This window comes from Haliotis asinina, chromosome 3, assembly GCF_037392515.1.
Source record: "Haliotis asinina isolate JCU_RB_2024 chromosome 3, JCU_Hal_asi_v2, whole genome shotgun sequence".
NCBI classification, from domain to species: domain Eukaryota; kingdom Metazoa; phylum Mollusca; class Gastropoda; order Lepetellida; family Haliotidae; genus Haliotis; species Haliotis asinina.
In genome coordinates this window covers 230,710-254,747 of record NC_090282.1, presented here as the reverse complement: position 1 = coordinate 254,747, position 24,038 = coordinate 230,710, and the positions used below count along the sequence as shown (strand labels likewise).

Here is a 24,038-nt window from a genome sequence, read left to right as displayed (position 1 = left end):
ACCCTGCAGACTGGTGTGGGAATCAATGTTCACCCACATGTAAATGGAGCAAATGTTGTAATGTTGTTGTTTGGTCCACCAGAGTTTAATCTCTTTCAAAATTTCATCCGACGGTTCCATGAAGAAGACTTTGATTACCATCAAGGAATTTCCAGAACATTGACCACACTGTTAAATTCTGACACCACCTGCAATCCCACATGTTGCATACCGGGTTTACTCGACAGCATGTTGGCTATTTAACGTGATAGTATTTCGACGAGGACCTTGCATTCTGCGTCAGGATGTAAGCCAAGAGCAGTGTTCTGTTTTTGACAACTTTGGCAGGTAGTGGTCTTTGTTTACATGTAGGGAGACCCTACATCCTAGTCCTTGCGCACAAGGTCATACTGTTTGTTACTGGTCACTCCTCTGACGTCGTTTAGATTGTGATGAGTATACCTGGTGTAATTAGATTTAGCTTTAGTACAGCTTTGTGTGAGATGAAGTAAGCTTTTGTCAGCTGATTGAATGTGGCCAGCCAGCTTATAGAGAGAAGCTCATTTATGCACTAGACTATCTGGGACTGAGGACTGGACATTATTGCCATTAAACTATGATGTGAATGTTCAGCATTGATACTGGAACTTGTTCCCATGACAGGACTTTTACAAGGATGGACAATGTGAAACTAGGAAGTAATGATGTACACAGTGTTGGAAGGATTTAATAATGAGGTGACTGTGCCGTATTGCTTTGCCCACAGTATGATTGCTGAGAGTTTGCCCTTTATACTTATTAGACATGTAAAGCAGAATCAGCCTCCCTTCTGTGTTGGGATAGTATTAATAAATTGTTTCCTTAATTAGTCAGATTGTTGTGTGATCCATTTCCTTGTGGGAGTGAATTTGTCATATACCCCTTTTTCACACTTTCACTCGTAACAATATATCATCATAATAATTCAATATGGCTACACCCATTTACACCCTGGGAGTGTTTATCCCAAAGATGATACAAGCATCACCGCTGCCAATCTCATGCACATGAAGATCATGCTGGAAGCCAAAACTGGCTCCCAGTTTCGATCGTGATTCATCAATGTCTTTGACAAATATAGGCTGACGGTCACGAACATCAAGGCAGTTAGTTTCAGAACCTGATGCAGTTCTGGCAGATCAATTCAATTTTGCCATGTGGTGTGCGATGCCAGGGTGTGGTGTGATGTTGAACTCTCGAAGTACTGAGGCAGTCCGTGTTTTACCACATACTACCAGATCAGATGCATCCTCAAAGAAATCAGCACCCCACTTCTGCAGGACACAGCGTGGGATGCATTGAACAGTCCGTACGATTGGCATGCGTGTGAATGGATTTGCAGTGAGTTCAGCATCGATCCAAAGACAGATAGGACTTCTTGGCGATGAAGGAAAAATTTGACAATAGTGATGTAATAAAATCATATTTATTCAAGTTTTCTGCTGCTAGGCAGTTCTCTGCATTTATGGATTTCTGGAGAACAATGAATGGAAGTTGTCGGATGTATTTGTGCAACATCATTTGGTGACACTATCTAGTGCCCAATCCATATCATTTGGCCAGAATGGTGGCTGCAATCAATTATGGCTGCAAAGATCAAGCAAAAGCCTTAGAAGTAGCCTACAAAGCTTGGAAGAAAATACACAAAGAACCTCCACTATTTGTGACAAAGGTCAGTGCATTTGAGTTGAAAATGGAATTTGAGATTTGAGGTATGTTGTATCAGCTATACCCTAGACTTTTCTGGTGTGCTGGATAAGGAAATTCTGGTGGAGTGCCTACACAATAAGAAAGATTATGTACAACACAGATTCAGTGGTCAAACAGATTCAGTGGTCAAACAGATTTGTAATTGAATACATAGTTCCAATGGGTGTACTATGCCACATGAAGAAAAACTCTACAACAAAATTTGTATCCAACTTTGAAGGAGGGGTATGGTGAACATCAAGCTTTCCATGTTGACTGCCCAAACAAACATGTTCGGAAAATGTGTCTGCATTCTTGCTCTAGCTAGAAGATGCACTAGAATAGCAACTAGAGGCACATTTAAAGGAAGAAAAGAGCATTAAAGGTTCTGGAAAGTGCACTGAAGGTTGTTTCTCCAGAAAATCAAACATTCATTGTACAACCACCTTGTAGACAATGGTCGATTCTCACTTACTGCATATCGATAGATGTCTCACAGATCATTGTCCAACAGATTTCTATCCATGATACAAAAATGTGGGAGAAATATCGTGTTTGGCTGGAATGTCTGACATATGTTTGGTTTCATTGTGCTAGTGGATAGTGGAATCAATACAGAATGGACTTCCACAATTTTTGCAGTTGTAGGAAGCTTCACAATTAGTTAAAATCATGCATTAAACCTAAGACTACCTGTTCTGAAGACATTTGAGGGTTTTCACTTAAAACTGCTCGCCCAAATGCACCTGGTGCAATCCAGTCATGATCACATAAATATTCATGGAGATTGGTATGAGCACACATGAAATGCAAGGTAGTTTGGGGTGGTCAAGGCTACATGGTCATTTCGTGCCCCACATCAGTCGTTGCTCTTCGTTTGTAGAGGCTATACGCTTCCATTCGCATGTAAGGATTTAGATTACAAATGATTGCATTAGTTTTATAGGTTCAGTTGGCTATTCTGGCATTAGATTATTGTATTAGTGGTCAGATGTTAGACTGTTAGTGGAATCTAGCGGGTTTCATTTCATCGTTCAGTTTTCATCACTTTAAGAGGATCACGTTTAGTTCCTTGTAAGTCATCCAGTTTTCCACATGTAATAGTTATCATGTTTAGTCCCTTATTTATTCGAAAGGTAAGTTTCAAAATTTACTTGATAAATTTTTCAGTTTCATTTGTTAGACAGCTCTGCACATATTTATTTCCACTGCGCAACACAACCAACTGTGTTACAGCAATGGATACCGTCTTCACAAATGAAAACTTTTAGACAAATGTTTTGGGTACAATAGTGCTATTCTGAATGTGTTAAGCAGCAAATCACAATATATTCATAAATTTTTGAACTTATTTGACATATTGTGCTGGATGGCGGCATGTGACAAGTGTTCTTTCTGAACATTTTTTGGCATTGAACATTATGTCCAAGCATGAAGATCAAGGTGACTAAAGACGAAATGTAACTTGAAATGCATAACATGATTTCACCAAAAGATGAAAATAGTAACTTAGATGTAGTTTGACAACTTTTATGGAAAACTGTTGATTTTATTCATTAGTTTATTGAATTTTAATGATTTCCTTCAAACATATATACTTTGTTCTTGGACAACTGTAAAGTGGACTTGTTGCCAATCATCTGGAAAGACTTTCACCCAATCCCCACCTACCACCACCTATATTATGTGAATATGCATGCATGTTTCCTCTCACCATCAAAATTTAGGGGGCATACATGTGGAACTCTTATCTGCAGTGTTTGATGTGTTAAGATAGTTCTTTCTCGGTATACTGGTACATCTTATTGTTTCAGTTTGGTATTGCAGTTTACTGGCATACCGGCCCACACACTCTCTTACACACTCTCTCACACTCTCTCACATGTTTACACTGACACTCACATAATTTTGTAGAGCAGTTGATCACGGCAGCATTGCAGCCCTTGTTCTTCTGGACTTGTTGGCGTTTAATACGATTGATCACAACCTTCTCCTTGACAGACTCAAGCATCAGTATGGTATTGATGGTACAGTGCTGCAGTGGATATCTTCATACATTTGTGGAAGATCACAATTTGTACTGAGTGGAAATGACAAGTCATCCACAGTTAATTTGCGCTATGGTGTCCCTCATCTGTTCTAGGTCCAGTGCTATTCGTCCTCTACTGTGGCAGTACTTCTTGTATTATCTCACAACACCATCTCCTTCATCACTCCTATGCTGATGACTGTCAATTGTACCACCAATTTCATCCTCAAAACTCACCTGAAGCTCTCCACGATATAGCTGATTGCACAAAGTCGTTGAAATCCTGGATGACCACAAACAAACTCAAACTGAACAGTGATAAAACTGAGGCGATACTCTTCAGTACCAAGCAGCAGCTCCAAAAGGTGGACATACACACCATTTATGTTTCTGATTTATGTGCAGTTATCACAGACAGTCAAAGATCTTGGTGTCCTGCTTGACCCAATGCTTTCCATGGAATCTCAGATTAATAAAGTCTGTAAGGCTTGCTACTGGAATCTCCGCGTCATTGGGGATATTCGTCCCTTGATCACCATGGAAACTGCTTGTCAATTGTCAAGCTAGATGCCTGACACTGAGTAGACTTGACAGCTGTAACAGCCTCTATGATGGACTCCCCGAAGTCCTTCTTGATAAACTTCAAAAGGTGCAGAATACTGCAGCACGAATCGTGACCTTCACCCCAAAGAAATCACACATCACTCCAGTTCTTAGGAATCTCCACTGTCTTCCAAGAGGAGCAAGGATCCAGTTCAAAATTCTCTATCTGACATATAAATCTCTTCACAACCTAACTCCTTCATACATATCGGAGCTATTATCAGCCTATGTCCCAGCACGTCAACTGAGATCTCAACACTAGAATCTACTGACAGTGCCACAATACAAACTCAAGTCCTTTGGTTAGAGATCTTTTGAACTTTATGCTCCCTACATGTGGAACTTTCTCCCCCAAGATTTGAAACTTTTTCCAACATTTGATTCATTCAAAGTTGGTCTCAAAACCTATCTTTTCCCCCAGTCCTACGAATTTTGCTAACTTTGTCATCTCCCATTCCATTGTACTTCCACGATTGTTGCGCCTTGAGCATGCTGCATCGTGGAAATGAGCGCAGTACAAATGTGCACTATTATTATTATTATTATTATCAATAAATATATATTGTATATACTTATGTTTCTGTTGATGCCATTGCAATGAATATTTTAATGTCATTACCATTACAACCAAGTTGATGACACTATGAAGCAATCCGTGACATTACTGTGCATCTGTGTATAGCATTACTATAAGTACTCTTTGTCATTTTGTCATTACCAGGATATATTAGTCCCCTTACCATCAAACAAAATATAATTACAATGAAATCCCCTGAATCTCTTGGTGATCATTGCTTGAGATCAACTTGAGACCTTTTATCTCAATTTGGTAGGCATTTTATCGACCAATTATCTGTCAAACTTTCCGTTTTTGTGATATTATTATGTCTTTCAACACAGGTTGGCTGGAAGCGCGTTGACAAGGATCACATGACAACAATTGGTACAATGACATGGGTGAAGGATCGAAGCATCACAGTGGACCACATTGAGAAAAGTGAAGAGGTCTCTGACTGGAACCTGATGATAAAGAACGTCCAGCCTATCCATGCAGGGATGTATGAGTGCCAGATCACAACACCAGAGAGGTTGCGAAGGAAAGTGCAACTGAATGTATTTGGTGAGAAATGTGCACTGCAATACTTGTGTTCTGCAATATGTTAATGTTAATAAATTCTTATGGATGCATCCCTTCAATAGTTGAATAACTTATGTCCTGAAACTTAATTCTGATTCACAGGTTTAACTTGAACAAGACATATTTTATGTGGCTTTCTATTTTGATATCATTATAAACATGGGTAAATCTAAGAGCAGCAAGCGTACCAAAAATTGTTCAATTTGTTTTACATTAATGTCTCCACAAGATACCCACTGTCAGTGCTGGAACTACAACATGTTCACTTGCCTTACCATGTGACATCTTTCAAAACCCAAACTGACAGTTTTATTAGAGGTATATGTTGGTTTAAAGTGTTATGGTTACCATGACAAAAAGTATAAGAGTCTCCTTTAAACTAGCAAAATATCACACAGACAAATCTAATACATTCAATAACATATTGAACAAACAATGAGCAAGTTACAATGGATCACAATATAGATTTCTTTTACAATGCAATTGAGTCACAAATCTAAGGTAATGGGTCACAAATATCAAATATTAAATCACCAGAGCCTTGGCATTTACAGTGAGACCTGATATACTACATGAAGCTTGTTTACAATGAGAGGGGTCAGGAATGAAGTGTCAATCTGGAATGAAGATAAGATGGTGTTGACAGACAAACGATGATAGGCAAGGCAGAGGCACACAGCTCAAGTATAATTTTGAGTGTATGTCCATGTGTAATCCCATCGAGACAACAACCAGCCTTTATATATAAGAAGCAAACCGTGGCTATATTGCCATTCACTTAGGACTTTCTCGATAGACGGAGATCAACAAGATAAACAACCTGTCAAGAGAGACAACTCTGGAAGGCTATCAACAAGGGCGTGCCAATAAAATACTATTGCCATTCAACATATATGATAGAAAATGTGATCCACAGTAACTATCACCTAATCAATGATTATACAAATTACAATGAACACACTCTTAACTTGTAACAAAAGAAAGGCCAGGAAAGAAGCTAAGAAGCTGTGTCCATAAGCACCTGTGTCGCTCCTTAGTGAGCTTGGCTCATGTGTCATGTGTCAGAGTCTGCTCTACAACCACAGCAGAGCATTTGTTGGTTGCACTAGGCTGTTCACTTTTGCTTAGAAGACAAAAGACTCAAGAGCACATCTTGGTCCACAAGGCCATATGATTGTAGAGGGTCTACTCAACCACTTATGGAGCAGCACATTACAGCTTGCTACACAGACAGCACATGCATAGAGTCATCATAAAGGTCAGCCAGCTTTTGATTGCAGCTGGGGAAGCATGGTATTAATGGGCATCATGGTAAATGCAGCTGCAGGAGCATGATACACATGGGCTTCAAGGTAACTGCAGCTTGATTACAATAGTATTCACAAGCTTCAAGATGACTGCAGCTTGAGGGCCATGATACACATGGGCTTCAAGGTAACTGCAGCTTGATTACAATAATATTCACAAGCTTGAAGATGACTGCAGCTTGAGGGCCATAATACACATGGGCTTCAAGGTAACTGCAGCTTGATTACAATAGTATTCACAAGCTTCAAGATGACTGCAGCTTGAGGGCCATGATACACATGGGCTTCAAGGTAACTGCAGCTTGATTACAATAGGATTCACAAGCTTCAAGGTAACTGCAGCTTGATTACAATAGTATTCACAAGTTTCAAGATGACTGCAGCTTGAGGGCCATGATATACATGGGCTTCAAGGTAACTGCAGCTTGATTACAATAGTATTCACAAGCTTCAAGATGACTGCAGCTTGAGGGCCATGATACACATGGGCTTCAAGGTAACTGCAGCTTGATTACAATAATATTCACAAGCTTCAAGATGACTGCAGCTTGAGGGCCATGATACACATGGGCTTCAAGGTAACTGCAGCTTGATTACAATAGTATTCACAAGCTTCAAGATGACTGCAGCTTGAGGGCCATGATACACATGGGCTTCAAGGTAACTGCAGCTTGATAACAATAGTATTCACAAGCTTCAAGATGACTGCAGCTTGAGGGCCATGATACACATGGGCTTCAAGGTAACTGCAGCTTGATAACAATAGTATTCACAAGCTTCAAGATGACTGCAGCTTGAGGGCCGTAATATACATGGGCTTCAAGGTAACTGCAGCTTGATTACAATAGTATTCACAAGCTTCAAGATGACTGCAGCTTGAGGGCCATGATTTACATGGGCTTCAAGGTAAATGCAGCTTGATTACAATAATATTCACAAGCTTCAAGATGACTTCAGCTTGGGGGCCATGATATACATGGGCTTCAAGGTAACTGCAGCTTGATTACAATAGTATTCACAAGCTTCAAGATGACTGCAGCTTGAGGGCCATGATACACATGGGCTTCAAGGTAACTGCAGCTTGATTACAACAGTATTCACAAGCTTCAAGATGACTGCAGCTTGAGGGCCATGATACACATGGGCTTCAAGGTAACTGCTGCTTGATTACAATAATATTCACAAGCTTCAAGATGACTGCAGCTTGAGGGCCGTAATATACATGGGCTTCAAGGGAACTACAGCTTGATTACAATAGTATTCACAAGCTTCAAGATGACTGCAGCTTGAGGGCCATGATACACATGGGCTTCAAGGTAACTGCAGCTTGATTACAATAGTATTCACAAGCTTCAAGATGACTGCAGCTTGAGGGCCATGATATACATGGGCTTCAAGGTAACTGCAGCTTGATTACAATAGTATTCACAAGCTTCAAGATGACTGCAGCTTGGGGGCCATGATGTACATGGGCTTCAAGGTATCTGCTGCTTGATTACAATAATATTCACAAGCTTCAAGATGACTGCAGCTTGAGGGCCATAATACACATGGGCTTCAAGGTAACTGCAGCTTGATTACAATAGTATTCACAAGCTTCAAGATGACTGCAGCTTGAGGGCCATGATACACATGGGCTTCAAGGTAACTGCAGCTTGATTACAGTAGTATTCACAAGCTTCAAGATGACTGCAGCTTGAGGGCCATGATACACATGGGCTTCAAGGTAACTGCAGCTTGATTACAATAGTATTCACAAGTTTCAAGATGACTGCAGCTTGAGGGCCATAATACACATGGGCTTCAAGGTAACTGCAGCTTGATTACAATAGTATTCACAAGCTTCAAGATGACTGCAGCTTGAGGACCATGACACACATGGGCTTCAAGGTAACTGCAGCTTGATTACAATAGTATTCACAAGCTTCAAGATGACTGCAGCTTGAGGGCCATGATACACATGGGCTTCAAGGTAACTGCAGCTTGATTACAGTAGTATTCACAAGCTTCAAGATGACTGCAGCTTGAGGGCCATGATACACATGGGCTTCAAGGTAACTGCAGCTTGATTACAATAGTATTCACAAGCTTCAAGATGACTGCAGCTTGAGGGCCATAATACACATGGGCTTCAAGGTAACTGCAGCTTGATTACAATTGTATTCACAAGCTTCAAGATGACTGCAGCTTGAGGGCCATGATACACATGGGCTTCAAGGTAACTGCAGCTTGATTACAATAGTATTCACAAGCATCAAGATGACTGCAGCTTGAGGGCCATGATACACATGGGCTTCAAGGTAACTGCAGCTTGATTACAATAGTATTCACAAGCTTCAAGATGACTGCAGCTTGAGGGCCATGATACACATGGGCTTCAAGGTAACTGCAGCTTGATTACAATAGTATTCACAAGCTTCAAGATGACTGCAGCTTGAGGGCCATGATACACATGGGCTTCAAGGTAACTGCAGCTTGATTACAATAGTATTCACAAGCTTCAAGATGACTGCAGCTTGAGGGCCATGATACACATGGGCTTCAAGGTAACTGCTGCTTGATTACAATAATATTCACAAGCTTCAAGATGACTGCAGCTTGAGGGCCATGATACACATGGGTTTCAGGCAACTGCAGCTTGATTACAATAGTATTCACAAGCTTCAAGATGACTGCAGCTTGAGGGCCATGATACACATGGGCTTCAAGGTAACTGCAGCTTGATTACAATAGTATTCACAAGCTTCAAGATGACTGCAGCTTGAGGGCCATGACACACATGGGCTTCAAGGTAACTGCAGCTTGATTACAATAGTATTCACAAGCTTCAAGATGACTGCAGCTTGAGGGCCATGATACACATGGGCTTCAAGGTAACTGCAGCTTGATTACAATAGTATTCACAAGTTTCAAGATGACTGCAGCTTGAGGGCCATAATACACATGGGCTTCAAGGTAACTGCAGCTTGATTACAATAGTATTCACAAGCTTCAAGATGACTGCAGCTTGAGGGCCATGACACACATGGGCTTCAAGGTAACTGCAGCTTGATTACAATAGTATTCACAAGCTTCAAGATGACTGCAGCTTGAGGGCCATGATACACATGGGCTTCAAGGTAACTGTAGCTTGACTAGAATAGTATTCACAAGCTTGAAGATGACTGCAGCTTGAGGGCCATGATACACATGGGCTTCAAGGCAACTGCAGCTTGATTACAATAGTATTCACAAGCTTCAAGATGACTGCAGCTTGAGGACCATGATACACATGGGCTTCAAGGTAACTGCAGCTTGATTACAATAGTATTCACAAGTTTCAAGATGACTGCAGCTTGAGGGCCATAATACACATGGGCTTCAAGGTAACTGCAGCATGATTACAATAGTATTCACAAGCTTCAAGATGACTGCAGCTTGAGGGCCATGATACACATGGGCTTCAAGGTAACTGCAGCTTGATTACAATAGTATTCACAAGCTTCAAGATGACTGCAGCTTGAGGGCCATGATACACATGGGCTTCAAGGTAACTGCAGCTTGATTACAATAGTATTCACAAGCTTCAAGATGACTGCAGCTTGAGGGCCATGATACACATGGGCTTCAAGGTAACTGCAGCTTGATTACAATAGTATTCACAAGCTTCAAGATGACTGCAGCTTAAGGGCCATAATACACATGGGCTTCAAGGTAACTGCAGCTTGATTACAATTGTATTCACAAGCTTCAAGATGACTGCAGCTTGAGGGCCATGATACACATGGGCTTCAAGGTAACTGCAGCTTGATTACAATAGTATTCACAAGCATCAAGATGACTGCAGCTTGAGGGCCATGATACACATGGGCTTCAAGGTAACTGCAGCTTGATTACAATAGTATTCACAAGCTTCAAGATGACTGCAGCTTGAGGGCCATGATACACATGGGCTTCAAGGTAACTGCAGCTTGATTACAATAGTATTCACAAGCTTCAAGATGACTGCAGCTTGAGGGCCATGATACACATGGGCTTCAAGGTAACTGCAGCTTGATTACAATAGTATTCACAAGCTTCAAGATGACTGCAGCTTGAGGGCCATGATACACATGGGCTTCAAGGTAACTGCTGCTTGATTACAATAATATTCACAAGCTTCAAGATGACTGCAGCTTGAGGGCCATGATACACATGGGTTTCAGGCAACTGCAGCTTGATTACAATAGTATTCACAAGCTTCAAGATGACTGCAGCTTGAGGGCCATGATACACATGGGCTTCAAGGTAACTGCAGCTTGATTACAATAGTATTCACAAGCTTCAAGATGACTGCAGCTTGAGGGCCATGACACACATGGGCTTCAAGGTAACTGCAGCTTGATTACAATAGTATTCACAAGCTTCAAGATGACTGCAGCTTGAGGGCCATGATACACATGGGCTTCAAGGTAACTGCAGCTTGATTACAATAGTATTCACAAGTTTCAAGATGACTGCAGCTTGAGGGCCATAATACACATGGGCTTCAAGGTAACTGCAGCTTGATTACAATAGTATTCACAAGCTTCAAGATGACTGCAGCTTGAGGGCCATGACACACATGGGCTTCAAGGTAACTGCAGCTTGATTACAATAGTATTCACAAGCTTCAAGATGACTGCAGCTTGAGGGCCATGATACACATGGGCTTCAAGGTAACTGTAGCTTGACTAGAATAGTATTCACAAGCTTGAAGATGACTGCAGCTTGAGGGCCATGATACACATGGGCTTCAAGGCAACTGCAGCTTGATTACAATAGTATTCACAAGCTTCAAGATGACTGCAGCTTGAGGACCATGATACACATGGGCTTCAAGGTAACTGCAGCTTGATTACAATAGTATTCACAAGTTTCAAGATGACTGCAGCTTGAGGGCCATAATACACATGGGCTTCAAGGTAACTGCAGCATGATTACAATAGTATTCACAAGCTTCAAGATGACTGCAGCTTGAGGGCCATGATACACATGGGCTTCAAGGTAACTGCAGCTTGATTACAATAGTATTCACAAGCTTCAAGATGACTGCAGCTTGAGGGCCATGATACACATGGGCTTCAAGGTAACTGCAGCTTGATTACAATAGTATTCACAAGCTTCAAGATGACTGCAGCTTGAGGGCCATGATACACATGGGCTTCAAGGTAACTGCAGCTTGATTACAATAGTATTCACAAGCTTCAAGATGACTGCAGCTTAAGGGCCATAATACACATGGGCTTCAAGGTAACTGCAGCTTGATTACAATAGTATTCACAAGCTTCAAGATGACTGCAGCTTGAGGACCATGATACACATGGGCTTCAAGGTAACTGCAGCTTGATTACAATAGTATTCACAAGCTTCAAGGTAACTACAGCTTGATTACAATAGTATTCACAAGTTTCAAGATGACTGCAGCTTGAGGACCATGATACACATGGGCTTCAAGGTAACTGCAGCTTGATTACAATAGTATTCACAAGCTTCAAGATGACTGCAGCTTGAGGGCCATGATACACATGGGCTTCAAGGTAACTGCTGCTTGATTACAATAATATTCCCAAGCTTCAAGATGACTGCAGCTTGAGGGCCGTAATATACATGGGCTTCAAGGCAACTGCAGCTTGATTACAATAGTATTCACAAGCTTCAAGATGACTGCAGCTTGAGGGCCATGATTTACATGGGCTTCAAGGTAACTGCAGCTTGATTACAATAGTATTCACAAGCTTCAAGATGACTGCAGCTTGAGGGCCATGACACACATGGGCTTCAAGGTAACTGCAGCTTGATTACAATAGTATTCACAAGCTTCAAGATGACTGCAGCTTGAGGGCCATGATACACATGGGCTTCAAGGTAACTGCAGCTTGATTACAATAGTATTCACAAGTTTCAAGATGACTGCAGCTTGAGGGCCGTAATACACATGGGCTTCAAGGTAACTGCAGCTTGATTACAATAGTATTCACAAGCTTCAAGATGACTGCAGCTTGAGGGCCATGACACACATGGGCTTCAAGGTAACTGCAGCTTGATTACAATAGTATTCACAAGCTTGAAGATGACTGCAGCTTGAGGGCCATGATACACATGGGCTTCAAGGTAACTGCAGCTTGATTACAATAGTATTCACAAGCTTCAAGATGACTGCAGCTTGAGGGCCATAATACACATGGGCTTCAAGGTAACTGCAGCTTGATTACAATAGTATTCACAAGCTTCAAGATGACTGCAGCTTGAGGGCCATGATACACATGGGCTTCAAGGTAACTGCAGCTTGATTACAATAGTATTCACAAGCTTCAAGATGACTGCAGCTTGAGGGCCATGATACACATGGGCTTCAAGGTAACTGCAGCTTGATTACAATAGTATTCACAAGCTTCAAGATGACTGCAGCTTGAGGGCCATGATACACATGGGCTTCAAGGTAACTGCAGCTTGATTACAATAATATTCACAAGCTTCAAGATGACTGCAGCTTGAGGGCCGTAATATACATGGGCTTCAAGGCAACTGCAGCTTGATTACAATAGTATTCACAAGCTTCAAGATGACTGCAGCTTGAGGGCCATGATTTACATGGGCTTCAAGGTAAATGCAGCTTGATTACAATAATATTCACAAGCTTCAAGATGACTGCAGCTTGGGGGCCATGATATACATGGGCTTCAAGGTAACTGCAGCTTGATTACAATAGTATTCACAAGCTTCAAGATGACTGCAGCTTGAGGGCCATGATACACATGGGCTTCAAGGTAACTGCAGCTTGATTACAATAGTATTCACAAGCTTCAAGATGACTGCAGCTTGAGGGCCATGATACACATGGGCTTCAAGGTAACTGCTGCTTGACTACAATAATATTCACAAGCATCAAGATGACTGCAGCTTGAGGGCCATGATACACATGGGCTTCAAGGTAACTGCAGCTTGATTACAATAGTATTCACAAGCTTCAAGATGACTGCAGCTTGAGGGCCATGATACACATGGGCTTCAAGGTAACTGCAGCTTGATTACAATAGTATTCACAAGCTTCAAGATGACTGCAGCTTGAGGGCCATGATACACATGGGCTTCAAGGTAACTGCAGCTTGATTACAATAGTATTCACAAGCTTCAAGATGACTGCAGCTTGGGGGCCATGATACACATGGGCTTCAAGGTAACTGCAGCTTGATTACAATAGTATTCACAAGCTTCAAGATGACTGCAGCTTGAGGGCCATGATACACATGGGCTTCAAGGTAACTGCAGCTTGATTACAATAATATTCACAAGCTTCAAGATGACTGCAGCTTGAGGGCCGTAATTTACATGGGCTTCAAGGGAACTGCAGCTTGATTACAATAGTATTCACAAGCTTCAAGATGACTGCAGCTTGAGGGCCATGATTTACATGGGCTTCAAGGTAAATGCAGCTTGATTACAATAATATTCACAAGCTTCAAGATGACTGCAGCTTGGGGGCCATGATATACATGGGCTTCAAGGTAACTGCAGCTTGATTACAATAGTATTCACAAGCTTCAAGATGACTGCAGCTTGAGGGCCATGATACACATGGGCTTCAAGGTAACTGCAGCTTGATTACAATAGTATTCACAAGCTTCAAGATGACTGCAGCTTGAGGGCCATGATACACATGGGCTTCAAGGTAACTGCTGCTTGATTACAATAATATTCACAAGCTTCAAGATGACTGCAGCTTGAGGGCCATGATACACATGGGCTTCAAGGTAACTGCAGCTTGATTACAGTAGTATTCACAAGCTTCAAGATGACTGCAGCTTGAGGGCCATGATACACATGGGCTTCAAGGTAACTGCAGCTTGATTAGAATAGTATTCACAAGCTTCAAGATGACTGCAGCTTGAGGGCCATGATACACATGGGCTTCAAGGTAACTGCAGCTTGATTACAATAGTATTCACAAGCTTCAAGATGACTGCAGCTTGAGGGCCATGATGCACATGGGCTTCAAGGTAACTGCAGCTTGATTACAATAGTATTCACAAGTTTCAAGATGACTGCAGCTTGAGGGCCATAATACACATGGGCTTCAAGGTAACTGCAGCTTGATTACAATAGTATTCACAAGCTTCAAGATGACTGCAGCTTGAGGGCCATGATACACATGGGCTTCAAGGTAACTGCAGCTTGATTACAATAGTATTCACAAGCTTCAAGATGACTGCAGCTTGAGGGCCATGATACACATGGGCTTCAAGGTAACTGCAGCTTGATTACAATAGTATTCACAAGCTTGAAGATGACTGCAGCTTGAGGGCCATGATACACATGGGCTTCAAGGTAACTGCAGCTTGATTACAATAGTATTCACAAGCTTCAAGATGACTGCAGCTTAAGGGCCATAATACACATGGGCTTCAAGGTAACTGCAGCTTGATTAGAATAGTATTCACAAGCTTCAAGATGACTGCAGCTTGATTACAATAGTATTCACAAGTTTCAAGATGACTGCAGCTTGAGGGCCATGATACACATGGGCTTCAAGGTAACTGCAGCTTGATTACAATAGTATTCACAAGCTTCAAGATGACTGCAGCTTGAGGGCCATGATACACATGGGCTTCAAGGTAACTGCAGCTTGATTACAATAATATTCACAAGCTTCAAGATGACTGCAGCTTGAGGGCCATGATACACATGGGCTTCAAGGTAACTGCAGCTTGATTACAGTAGTATTCACAAGCTTCAAGATGACTGCAGCTTGAGGGCCATGATACACATGGGGTTCAAGGTAACTGCAGCTTGATTACAATAGTATTCACAAGTTTCAAGATGACTGCAGCTTGAGGGCCATAATACACATGGGCTTCAAGGTAACTGCAGCTTGATTACAATAGTATTCACAAGCTTCAAGATGACTGCAGCTTGAGGGCCATGACACACATGGGCTTCAAGGTAACTGCAGCTTGATTACAATAGTATTCACAAGCTTCAAGATGACTGCAGCTTGAGGGCCATGATACACATGGGCTTCAAGGTAACTGCAGCTTGATTACAATAGTATTCACAAGCTTCAAGATGACTGCAGCTTGAGGGCCATAATACACATGGGCTTCAAGGTAACTGCAGCTTGATTACAATAGTATTCACAAGCTTCAAGATGACTGCAGCTTGAGGGCCATGATACACATGGGCTTCAAGGTAACTGCAGCTTGATTACAATAGTATTCACAAGCTTCAAGATGACTGCAGCTTGAGGGCCATAATACACATGGGCTTCAAGGTAACTGCAGCTTGATTACAATAGTATTCACAAGCTTCAAGATGACTGCAGCTTGAGGGCCATGATACACATGGGCTTCAAGGTAACTGCAGCTTGATTACAATAATATTCACAAGCTTCAAGATGACTGCAGCTTGAGGGCCGTAATATACATGGGCTTCAAGGCAACTGCAGCTTGATTACAATAGTATTCACAAGCTTCAAGATGACTGCAGCTTGAGGGCCATGATTTACATGGGCTTCAAGGTAAATGCAGCTTGATTACAATAATATTCACAAGCTTCAAGATGACTGCAGCTTGGGGGCCATGATACACATGGGCTTCAAGGTAACTGCAGCTTGATTACAATAGTATTCACAAGCTTCAAGATGACTGCAGCTTGAGGGCCATGATACACATGGGCTTCAAGGTAACTGCAGCTTGATTACAATAGTATTCACAAGCTTCAAGATGACTGCAGCTTGAGGGCCATGATACACATGGGCTTCAAGGTAACTGCTGCTTGACTACAATAATATTCACAAGCTTCAAGATGACTGCAGCTTGAGGGCCATGATACACATGGGCTTCAAGGTAACTGCAGCTTGATTACAATAGTATTCACAAGCTTCAAGATGACTGCAGCTTGAGGGCCATGATACACATGGGCTTCAAGGTAACTGCAGCTTGATTACAATAGTATTCACAAGCTTCAAGATGACTGCAGCTTGAGGGCCATGATACACATGGGCTTCAAGGTAACTGCAGCTTGATTACAATAGTATTCACAAGCTTCAAGATGACTGCAGCTTGGGGGCCATGATACACATGGGCTTCAAGGTAACTGCAGCTTGATTACAATAGTATTCACAAGCTTCAAGATGACTGCAGCTTGAGGGCCATGATACACATGGGCTTCAAGGTAACTGCAGCTTGATTACAATAATATTCACAAGCTTCAAGATGACTGCAGCTTGAGGGCCGTAATTTACATGGGCTTCAAGGGAACTGCAGCTTGATTACAATAGTATTCACAAGCTTCAAGATGACTGCAGCTTGAGGGCCATGATTTACATGGGCTTCAAGGTAAATGCAGCTTGATTACAATAATATTCACAAGCTTCAAGATGACTGCAGCTTGGGGGCCATGATATACATGGGCTTCAAGGTAACTGCAGCTTGATTACAATAGTATTCACAAGCTTCAAGATGACTGCAGCTTGAGGGCCATGATACACATGGGCTTCAAGGTAACTGCTGCTTGATTACAATAATATTCACAAGCTTCAAGATGACTGCAGCTTGAGGGCCATGATACACATGGGCTTCAAGGTAACTGCAGCTTGATTACAGTAGTATTCACAAGCTTCAAGATGACTGCAGCTTGAGGGTCATGATACACATGGGCTTCAAGGTAACTGCAGCTTGATTAGAATAGTATTCACAAGCTTCAAGATGACTGCAGCTTGAGGGCCATGATACACATGGGCTTCAAGGTAACTGCAGCTTGATTACAATAGTATTCACAAGCTTCAAGATGACTGCAGCTTGAGGGCCATGATGCACATGGGCTTCAAGGTAACTGCAGCTTGATTACAATAGTATTCACAAGTTTCAAGATGACTGCAGCTTGAGGGCCATAATACACATGGGCTTCAAGGTAACTGCAGCTTGATTACAATAGTATTCACAAGCTTCAAGATGACTGCAGCTTGAGGGCCATGATACACATGGGCTTCAAGGTAACTGCAGCTTGATTACAATAGTATTCACAAGCTTCAAGATGACTGCAGCTTGAGGGCCATGATACACATGGGCTTCAAGGTAACTGCAGCTTGATTACAATAGTATTCACAAGCTTGAAGATGACTGCAGCTTGAGGGCCATGATACACATGGGCTTCAAGGTAACTGCAGCTTGATTACAATAGTATTCACAAGCTTCAAGATGACTGCAGCTTAAGGGCCATAATACACATGGGCTTCAAGGTAACTGCAGCTTGATTAGAATAGTATTCACAAGCTTCAAGATGACTGCAGCTTGATTACAATAGTATTCACAAGTTTCAAGATGACTGCAGCTTGAGGGCCATGATACACATGGGCTTCAAGGTAACTGCAGCTTGATTACAATAGTATTCACAAGCTTCAAGATGACTGCAGCTTGAGGGCCATGATACACATGGGCTTCAAGGTAACTGCAGCTTGATTACAATAATATTCACAAGCTTCAAGATGACTGCAGCTTGAGGGCCATGATACACATGGGCTTCAAGGTAACTGCAGCTTGATTACAGTAGTATTCACAAGCTTCAAGATGACTGCAGCTTGAGGGCCATGATACACATGGGGTTCAAGGTAACTGCAGCTTGATTACAATAGTATTCACAAGTTTCAAGATGACTGCAGCTTGAGGGCCATAATACACATGGGCTTCAAGGTAACTGCAGCTTGATTACAATAGTATTCACAAGCTTCAAGATGACTGCAGCTTGAGGGCCATGACACACATGGGCTTCAAGGTAACTGCAGCTTGATTACAATAGTATTCACAAGCTTCAAGATGACTGCAGCTTGAGGGCCATGATACACATGGGCTTCAAGGTAACTGCAGCTTGATTACAGTAGTATTCACAAGCTTCAAGATGACTGCAGCTTGAGGGCCATGATACACATGGGCTTCAAGGTAACTGCAGCTTGATTACAATAGTATTCACAAGCTTCAAGATGACTGCAGCTTGAGGGCCATAATACACATGGGCTTCAAGGTAACTGCAGCTTGATTACAATAGTATTCACAAGCTTCAAGATGACTGCAGCTTAAGGGCCATAATACACATGGGCTTCAAGGTAACTGCAGCTTGATTAGAATAGTATTCACAAGCTTCAAGATGACTGCAGCTTGATTACAATAGTATTCACAAGTTTCAAGATGACTGCAGCTTGAGGGCCATGATATACATGGGCTTCAAGGTAACTGCAGCTTGATTACAATAGTATTCACAAGCTTCAAGATGACTGCAGCTTGAGGGCCATGATACACATGGGCTTCAAGGTAACTGCAGCTTGATTACAATAATATTCACAAGCTTCAAGATGACTGCAGCTTGAGGGCCATGATACACATGGGCTTCAAGGTAACTGCAGCTTGATTACAGTAGTATTCACAAGCTTCAAGATGACTGCAGCTTGAGGGCCATGATACACATGGGGTTCAAGGTAACTGCAGCTTGATTACAATAGTATTCACAAGTTTCAAGATGACTGCAGCTTGAGGGCCATAATACACATGGGCTTCAAGGTAACTGCAGCTTGATTACAATAGTATTCACAAGCTTCAAGATGACTGCAGCTTGAGGGCCATGACACACATGGGCTTCAAGGTAACTGCAGCTTGATTACAATAGTATTCACAAGCTTCAAGATGACTGCAGCTTGAGGGCCATGATACACATGGGCTTCAAGGTAACTGCAGCTTGATTACAGTAGTATTCACAAGCTTCAAGATGACTGCAGCTTGAGGGCCATGATACACATGGGCTTCAAGGTAACTGCAGCTTGATTACAATAGTATTCACAAGCTTCAAGATGACTGCAGCTTGAGGGCCATAATACACATGGGCTTCAAGGTAACTGCAGCTTGATTACAATAGTATTCACAAGCTTCAAGATGACTGCAGCTTGATTGCCATGTTACACATGGGCTTCAAGGTAACTGCAGTTTGATTGCAATAATATTCACAAGCTTCAAGATGACTGCAGCTTGAGGGCCGTAATATACATGGGCTTCAAGGCAACTGCAGCTTGATTACAATAGTATTCACAAGCTTCAAGATGACTGCAGCTTGAGGGCCATGATACACATGGGCTTCAAGGTAACTGCAGCTTGATTACAGTAGTATTCACAAGCTTCAAGATGACTGCAGCTTGAGGGCCATGATACACATGGGGTTCAAGGTAACTGCAGCTTGATTACAATAGTATTCACAAGTTTCAAGATGACTGCAGCTTGAGGGCCATAATACACATGGGCTTCAAGGTAACTGCAGCTTGATTACAATAGTATTCACAAGCTTCAAGATGACTGCAGCTTGAGGGCCATGACACACATGGGCTTCAAGGTAACTGCAGCTTGATTACAATAGTATTCACAAGCTTCAAGATGACTGCAGCTTGAGGGCCATGATACACATGGGCTTCAAGGTAACTGCAGCTTGATTACAGTAGTATTCACAAGCTTCAAGATGACTGCAGCTTGAGGGCCATGATACACATGGGCTTCAAGGTAACTGCAGCTTGATTACAATAGTATTCACAAGCTTCAAGATGACTGCAGCTTGAGGGCCATGATACACATGGGCTTCAAGGTAACTGCAGCTTGATTACAATAGTATTCACAAGCTTCAAGATGACTGCAGCTTGAGGGCCATGATACACATGGGCTTCAAGGTAACTGCAGCTTGATTACAATAGTATTCACAAGCTTGAAGATGACTGCAGCTTGAGGGCCATGATACACATGGGCTTCAAGGTAACTGCAGCTTGATTACAATAGTATTCACAAGCTTCAAGATGACTGCAGCTTAAGGGCCATAATACACATGGGCTTCAAGGTAACTGCAGCTTGATTAGAATAGTATTCACAAGCTTCAAGATGACTGCAGCTTGATTACAATAGTATTCACAAGTTTCAAGATGACTGCAGCTTGAGGGCCATGATACACATGGGCTTCAAGGTAACTGCAGCTTGATTACAATAGTATTCACAAGCTTCAAGATGACTGCAGCTTGAGGGCCATGATACACATGGGCTTCAAGGTAACTGCAGCTTGATTACAATAATATTCACAAGCTTCAAGATGACTGCAGCTTGAGGGCCATGATACACATGGGCTTCAAGGTAACTGCAGCTTGATTACAGTAGTATTCACAAGCTTCAAGATGACTGCAGCTTGAGGGCCATGATACACATGGGGTTCAAGGTAACTGCAGCTTGATTACAATAGTATTCACAAGTTTCAAGATGACTGCAGCTTGAGGGCCATAATACACATGGGCTTCAAGGTAACTGCAGCTTGATTACAATAGTATTCACAAGCTTCAAGATGACTGCAGCTTGAGGGCCATGACACACATGGGCTTCAAGGTAACTGCAGCTTGATTACAATAGTATTCACAAGCTTCAAGATGACTGCAGCTTGAGGGCCATGATACACATGGGCTTCAAGGTAACTGCAGCTTGATTACAGTAGTATTCACAAGCTTCAAGATGACTGCAGCTTGAGGGCCATGATACACATGGGCTTCAAGGTAACTGCAGCTTGATTACAATAGTATTCACAAGCTTCAAGATGACTGCAGCTTGAGGGCCATAATACACATGGGCTTCAAGGTAACTGCAGCTTGATTACAATAGTATTCACAAGCTTCAAGATGACTGCAGCTTAAGGGCCATAATACACATGGGCTTCAAGGTAACTGCAGCTTGATTAGAATAGTATTCACAAGCTTCAAGATGACTGCAGCTTGATTACAATAGTATTCACAAGTTTCAAGATGACTGCAGCTTGAGGGCCATGATATACATGGGCTTCAAGGTAACTGCAGCTTGATTACAATAGTATTCACAAGCTTCAAGATGACTGCAGCTTGAGGGCCATGATACACATGGGCTTCAAGGTAACTGCAGCTTGATTACAATAATATTCACAAGCTTCAAGATGACTGCAGCTTGAGGGCCATGATACACATGGGCTTCAAGGTAACTGCAGCTTGATTACAGTAGTATTCACAAGCTTCAAGATGACTGCAGCTTGAGGGCCATGATACACATGGGGTTCAAGGTAACTGCAGCTTGATTACAATAGTATTCACAAGTTTCAAGATGACTGCAGCTTGAGGGCCATAATACACATGGGCTTCAAGGTAACTGCAGCTTGATTACAATAGTATTCACAAGCTTCAAGATGACTGCAGCTTGAGGGCCATGACACACATGGGCTTCAAGGTAACTGCAGCTTGATTACAATAGTATTCACAAGCTTCAAGATGACTGCAGCTTGAGGGCCATGATACACATGGGCTTCAAGGTAACTGCAGCTTGATTACAGTAGTATTCACAAGCTTCAAGATGACTGCAGCTTGAGGGCCATGATACACATGGGCTTCAAGGTAACTGCAGCTTGATTACAATAGTATTCACAAGCTTCAAGATGACTGCAGCTTGAGGGCCATAATACACATGGGCTTCAAGGTAACTGCAGCTTGATTACAATAGTATTCACAAGCTTCAAGATGACTGCAGCTTGATTGCCATGTTACACATGGGCTTCAAGGTAACTGCAGTTTGATTGCAATAATATTCACAAGCTTCAAGATGACTGCAGCTTGAGGGCCGTAATATACATGGGCTTCAAGGCAACTGCAGCTTGATTACAATAGTATTCACAAGCTTCAAGATGACTGCAGCTTGAGGGCCATGATTTACATGGGCTTCAAGGTAACTGCAGCTTGATTACAATAATATTCACAAGCTTCAAGATGACTGCAGCTTGGGGGCCATGATATACATGGGCTTCAAGGTAACTGCAGCTTGATTACAATAGTATTCACAAGCTTCAAGATGACTGCAGCTTGAGGGCCATGATACACATGGGCTTCAAGGTAACTGCAGCTTGATTACAATAGTATTCACAAGCTTCAAGATGACTGCAGCTTGAGGGCCATGATACACATGGGCTTCAAGGTAACTGCTGCTTGATTACAATAATATTCACAAGCTTCAAGATGACTGCAGCTTGAGGGCCGTAATATAAATGGGCTTCAAGGGAACTGCAGCTTGATTACAATAGTATTCACAAGCTTCAAGATGACTGCAGCTTGAGGGCCATGATACACATGGGCTTCAAGGTAACTGCAGCTTGATTACAATAGTATTCACAAGCTTCAAGATGACTGCAGCTTGAGGGCCATGATATACATGGGCTTCAAGGTAACTGCAGCTTGATTACAATAGTATTCACAAGCTTCAAGATGACTGCAGCTTGGGGGCCATGATGTACATGGGCTTCAAGGTATCTGCAGCTTGATTACAATAATATTCACAAGCTTCAAGATGACTGCAGCTTGAGGGCCATAATACACATGGGCTTCAAGGTAACTGCAGCTTGATTACAATAGTATTCACAAGCTTCAAGATGACTGCAGCTTGAGGGCCATGATACACATGGGCTTCAAGGTAACTGCAGCTTGATTACAGTAGTATTCACAAGCTTCAAGATGACTGCAGCTTGAGGGCCATGATACACATGGGCTTCAAGGTAACTGCAGCTTGATTACAATAGTATTCACAAGTTTCAAGATGACTGCAGCTTGAGGGCCATAATACACATGGGCTTCAAGGTAACTGCAGCTTGATTACAATAGTATTCACAAGCTTCAAGATGACTGCAGCTTGAGGGCCATGACACACATGGGCTTCAAGGTAACTGCAGCTTGATTACAATAGTATTCACAAGCTTCAAGATGACTGCAGCTTGAGGGCCATGATACACATGGGCTTCAAGGTAACTGCAGCTTGATTACAGTAGTATTCACAAGCTTCAAGATGACTGCAGCTTGGGGGCCATGATACACATGGGCTTCAAGGTAACTGCAGCTTGATTACAATAGTATTCACAAGCTTCAAGATGACTGCAGCTTGAGGGCCATAATACACATGGACTTCAAGGTAACTGCAGCTTGATTACAATTGTATTCACAAGCTTCAAGATGACTGCAGCTTGAGGGCCATGATACACATGGGCTTCAAGGTAACTGCAGCTTGATTACAATAGTATTCACAAGCATCAAGATGACTGCAGCTTGAGGGCCATGATACACATGGGCTTCAAGGTAACTGCAGCTTGATTACAATAGTATTCACAAGCTTCAAGATGACTGCAGGTTGAGGGCCATGATACACATGGGCTTCAAGGTAACTGCAGCTTGATTACAATAGTATTCACA

General features: G+C 42.2%; 1 protein-coding gene across 2 annotated transcripts in view; it reads left to right on the top strand.

Moving 5' to 3' along the window:
* LOC137279140 (kin of IRRE-like protein 2) overlaps positions 1–24,038 on the top strand; it is a 318,732-nt gene that overhangs the window by 205,192 nt on the left and 89,502 nt on the right. For both annotated transcript variants that reach the window (XM_067811616.1, XM_067811615.1), the window contains exon 4: positions 5,240–5,459. In XM_067811616.1, coding sequence (XP_067667717.1) covers positions 5,240–5,459 — 220 coding nt within the window. The remainder of the gene's footprint in view (positions 1–5,239; positions 5,460–24,038) is intronic.